This window comes from Nelumbo nucifera, chromosome 4 (genome assembly GCF_055504915.1).
Source record: "Nelumbo nucifera cultivar China Antique chromosome 4, China Antique-T2T, whole genome shotgun sequence".
NCBI classification, from domain to species: domain Eukaryota; kingdom Viridiplantae; phylum Streptophyta; class Magnoliopsida; order Proteales; family Nelumbonaceae; genus Nelumbo; species Nelumbo nucifera.
In genome coordinates, this window is record NC_142652.1 from 31,327,957 (window position 1) to 31,332,657 (window position 4,701).

Below are 4,701 nucleotides of genomic sequence, written 5' to 3' on the forward strand. Positions count from 1 at the left end.
ACTTCATGATTTTTATGTTTTTGATTGGAGAATTGTGATAATTTAATATAGATTAATAATTTCAAATCTTTCTTTTTTTTCACTTTTGTACTAAAATTAATCAATAATTACATCAAACGAACAAAAAATGCAACCCAGTGCATGAGGCTCCCGCTAATACATAACCATGAAGTTGAGTTTAGGTTTATTAATCAAATAGTATCAGCATTTGATAGATTTTATAAGATTTTTACGAGTATGGGAGAAAGGTCAGGAACCGAATCCGACTGGATTGGGTTAGGGTTAAGATCGCGGGTTCAAACCCTTTTGTTAGGTTTGAGTCTCAGGCTTGTGTAGCTCATTTTTTTTCATAAAAAAAATCACGACATGACTTGCACCCGTATGTATACACATTTTTGCCTTCAACTTGCATTTATTAAAATTAAAGAACACCCATTTCCTTGAATTATGATAAATTTCTCTAATTCCCCCCCTTTTTTTTAAGAAAGTCTGTTTGGTGAAAAAGTAAATCCGAGCCATCGATTCTCTTCTTTCTATATCATTTTTTCATCGTTCCGAGAATCTCTCTCTCTCTCCTGCTATTTTATCTTATGCCATCGATAAATCCGAGCCAATGCTATAATGACATTTGAAATTCTGGGTATTGTTACTATTTATAATATCACGGGGTCACTACTATTACATTCTCTTTCTGTGGGTACAAGCAAGGTGGAAGGGAGAGAGACAGAGGCGGAGAGATTGCCGTCCATCTGGCCATGGCCGGCGAAGACGTCCCTCGCATGGGTCAGGCTCTGTTGGACCTAGTTCATGACGTTGGGCGGATCAATGGCTTTGGAGATACTTTCAGGAGAGAATGCTCTTATCTTTCCCGGAGGATTTCACTTCTATCGTTTTTGTTCGAGGAGATTAGGGATTTCCAGGGAATTCATGGGCATTCCTTTTCTTCCACATCTGCGCCGTCCTCATCTTGCCTGAAGAATCTTCTGATCACCCTCAAGGACGCTAAACGGCTAATTTCGCTTGCAGCAAATTACGATCCCAAGATTCCTCATGTAAGTCTGTTACTCAGAATGCAATTTGGTTTGTTGAAATAATTTGTATCAGAATCTGCACAACGTATTCTTTCTTCATGGGCATTAGCAGAGAAACTTAGCTACTCTATGAATTTTCAGATTCATTTTAGTTCCCTGTTGTGTTGGTTGATCTGCTATTTTGAAATCATAGAAATACTCTTTTCATCCTGAACCGTCTAATTCTCTTACAAAAGAAGGATCTCCAGTGTGCTGGTGCAGGCCACAGGCCACATGTTAGACACAATGTTTCTCAGAATAGATTGTTTTTTATGAGGTTCACTTGAAACATGCCGCCAAAGTTTCTTTTCACGTTTAAGATTTTCTTAGCAGTGCATAACTGTCTACCAAATTGAACAGGTAGTCTTTCTTAGTTATACTCCGACATCTGATCAATGGAAAGCAAGAATGCTCCATCTTGTTTACATTACTTTGAATTCCTGGGAATGGCTATAAGGTCATGGATCATTAAACCTTGGGTCGAAGAAGATTTAGTTGTTTGTTCATTTTTGTTTTCAGTAGAAAACATGAAGCATGCGACAACTTCATCTCTGTTGCAAACACGCATTACCACTCATTTTCCTTCCTCTCACATAACCATTCAGAAAACCTTCAATATCCTTGATGAAATCATAACCTCCAAAATAAATTAATGTCATTGTTGTTAAATCCCAAAACTGGGCATTGTTGGATTGGAAAATTTTGGAACTTTTACTAACAAGACCTTGAGTCTAAAATTTGAATGTTCTCGTATCTTCATATTGATTCTGGTAGATGAATCCTTTTGAGTTATAATTTGACATTCCTAGAACTTTATTTCTATTCAAGATTTTTTCCAACAAGCCAAGCCCCCCTCCCCCCCCCCCCCCCCCCATAAACACCCTTAAGTTTTTAAACTTTCGTCGCAATTGTTGCTCTCGACTTTAACATGTAAATTTGAGGTCAGTCCTCCAAAATAGCTGAACTGATTCTGTAGTTTATGTAGCATGTTGTTTACTTTAAATAGTGATTCCATCTAACCAGAGCCCTTGTTCTCCAATTGTTGAAACTTAAAAGATGTCCATCATGATCTTTTTGATTTTATGTTTATATCTTCAAGAACTTTTTGTTTCATGTCTAAACCTTTGTTGTTGCTGCTTGAATCAGGATGCAGATGCCAAGAAAATCTCCCTGAAATTCCAATGTATAACATGGCAATTGGAGAAAGCATTGGAGGATATACCATTTGATCATTTTGACATATCAGACGAGGTTCGTGAACAGGTAAGAATTGAGAAGTATATGGTTCTCTTGCAGTCTTGTGTTGTCTGCATTTTCTCCTAATTCATTCTCTTGGGTTAGGTTGAATTGGTACAGTCGCAAATGAGAAGAGCAAGAGAAAGAGATGGGTCTCTAAATTCAAGAGCATTGTCTCCTGCCTTATCCAAGCCACTTGACAAAGAAGTTGATGTGCCAGTATTGGGCAATAGGGCAAATGGAAGATTGCATATTGAAAAAATGGGTAATGTCAAATTTGAAAGCCAAGCAATGGGGAATATTGTTCCAAAAGTTAATGGCAAGAGAGACCCTAACATGGAACAGATGAAACATGAATTGGAACGGCCAAAGGGCTTCTCAATATCATCTAACACCTCCAAATTAAATGGAACTGATTTTAGCAAGGCACATAACTTAGATATTAAGGGCTCAGAGGAAATTAAGAAGCAGGACCCTGTCATAGTTCCTGATGACTTCCGCTGCCCTATATCCCTTGAGATGATGAGGGATCCTGTTATTGTGGCAACTGGACAGGTAAACATTTTTGTGCTTTCATACACCATATGCTTATTGTGTGACCAAGCTTTTCTGAAGAATTTTAGAAACTTGATTTAATTCTTCATACTTGCTTTTCTAAATTATCTCCATCTCGATTCTGCAGACTTATGAGAGGTCTTGTATACAAAGATGGATAGATAGTGGGCATAAAACATGTCCTAAGACTCAGCAGATTCTTCAAAATTCCACACTAACTCCAAATTATGTTTTGAGAAGCATAATAGCACAATGGTGTTCAGCAAACAATATCGAGTACCCAATGGGATCAACAAATGGGAAGATTAGAAAGAGTGATGGAACATTTCATGATATTAGTGAGGAAAAAGCAATCATTGATGCTCTGGTCCACAAGCTCTTGAGTCGGTCCATTGAGGATCAGAGAAGTGCTGCCACTGAAATCCGATCCCTTTCAAAGAGAAGCACTGACAATAGGATGCTGATAGCTGAAGCTGGTGCTATTCCAGTTCTGGTCAACCTGTTAACCACAGAAGATGTGAAAACACAAGAAAATGTTGTCACTTGTATTCTCAACCTCTCTATATATGAGAATAACAAGGAACTCATAATGCTTGCTGGTGCCATTCCTTCAATTGTCCAAGTCCTCAGAGTGGGAAGCATGGAAGCTAGGGAGAATGCAGCAGCAACCCTTTTTAGTTTGTCACTTACAGATGAGAACAAGATAATTATTGGGTCCTCTGGAGCAATACCAGCCTTGGTAGAGTTGCTTCTAAATGGAAGCTCAAGAGGCAAGAAAGATGCTGCAACAGCACTGTTCAACTTGTGCATATATCGGGGGAACAAAGGTCGTGCGGTGAGGGCAGGGATTCTTGTACCATTGATGAAGATGCTCACAGACTCGAGCAGCTGCATGATTGATGAAGCTCTGACAATCCTATCAGTTCTTGTAAGTCATCCAGAGGGTAAGGTTGCCATAGGAAAGGCCAACACCATCACTGTTCTATTAGATATATTAACAACAGGTATGCCACGCAACAAGGAGAATGCAGCTGCCATCTTACTTGCCTTATGCAAGAAAAATGCTGAGAACCTTGTCCATGTAGGAAGGCTTGGTGCTGATGTTCCACTTACCGTTCTGGCAAAGAGTGGCACAGAAAGGGCAAAACGCAAGGCTTCTTCACTATTGGAACTTCTTCATAAGATACGGCAGTTTTGAGTGTGCAGTAGTATTGGTCGGAAGGATTTGATTTATTCCTTGCTTCCTGTCATGACAATGAAATTTTATACCTTATTCTTTTTTGTGATAAACGAAGATAGGAACATCAGAACATGAGAAGAGAATTCGCTCATGGTTCTGTGTACTCCTTTTTCTTGTAGTGGGGTATAGGAAGTCCAGTTGTCTCTGTAATTACCTCATCCAGTAGATAAGAACTTTTTTTTATGTTTTCCTTTTTTCTTTTACCAAAAGCTGGTCCATTATGGAGCAACCCTTATTGTTGTTGAATAATAATTGAACAATGCTGACACAAGCAGAGAGATCCCTTCTTAAATATTAACCAATGTTTAGTGCAGGTGTTGCTATTTGTTTGAGAGATGGATCAAATGCCAAACATTAACTGTTCTGTCAGGTAAACCTTGGTCAATCTTGTTGCCAGTCTTTTTCCAGTGATCCAGTTGATTTAGAAATGAAACCAAGCTAAAACTTTTTCTTTTATTTTTTTTTTTTTGGAAAAAGATAAGATAATATTGTTCAAGAATTTTAACTAAAGATACAACAAGCATGCAGGAGCAGGCTCCCACACACAAGAGCCAAGGCCCCTCATACAACAAGATACAAGATATATCAGATGCTCAACAA

At 38.5% G+C, this 4,701-nt stretch overlaps 1 protein-coding gene across 1 annotated transcript; it reads left to right on the plus strand.

Annotated features, from left to right (window-relative positions):
- The first annotated feature begins 505 nt into the window (after positions 1-505).
- LOC104609911 (U-box domain-containing protein 11-like) lies at positions 506-4,411 on the plus strand. Its single transcript, XM_010276337.3, has 4 exons — positions 506-1,052; positions 2,217-2,333; positions 2,412-2,861; positions 2,989-4,411. The coding sequence occupies exons 1-4, from the start codon at positions 756-758 to the stop codon at positions 4,057-4,059; spliced, it is 1,935 nt and encodes a 644-aa protein (XP_010274639.1). The 5' UTR covers positions 506-755; the 3' UTR covers positions 4,060-4,411.
- The last annotated feature ends 290 nt before the right edge of the window (positions 4,412-4,701 follow it).

Bases quoted from the DNA above. Each gene is read 5' to 3' on its own strand.
- LOC104609911 (XM_010276337.3), top strand. From the start codon at position 756: ATGGCCGGCGAAGACGTCCCTCGCATGGGTCAGGCTCTGTTGGACCTA. The intron at 1,053-2,216 runs GTAAGTCTGTTA...TGCTTGAATCAG, and splicing joins ACGATCCCAAGATTCCTCAT to GATGCAGATGCCAAGAAAAT. The intron at 2,862-2,988 runs GTAAACATTTTT...TCGATTCTGCAG, and splicing joins TTATTGTGGCAACTGGACAG to ACTTATGAGAGGTCTTGTAT.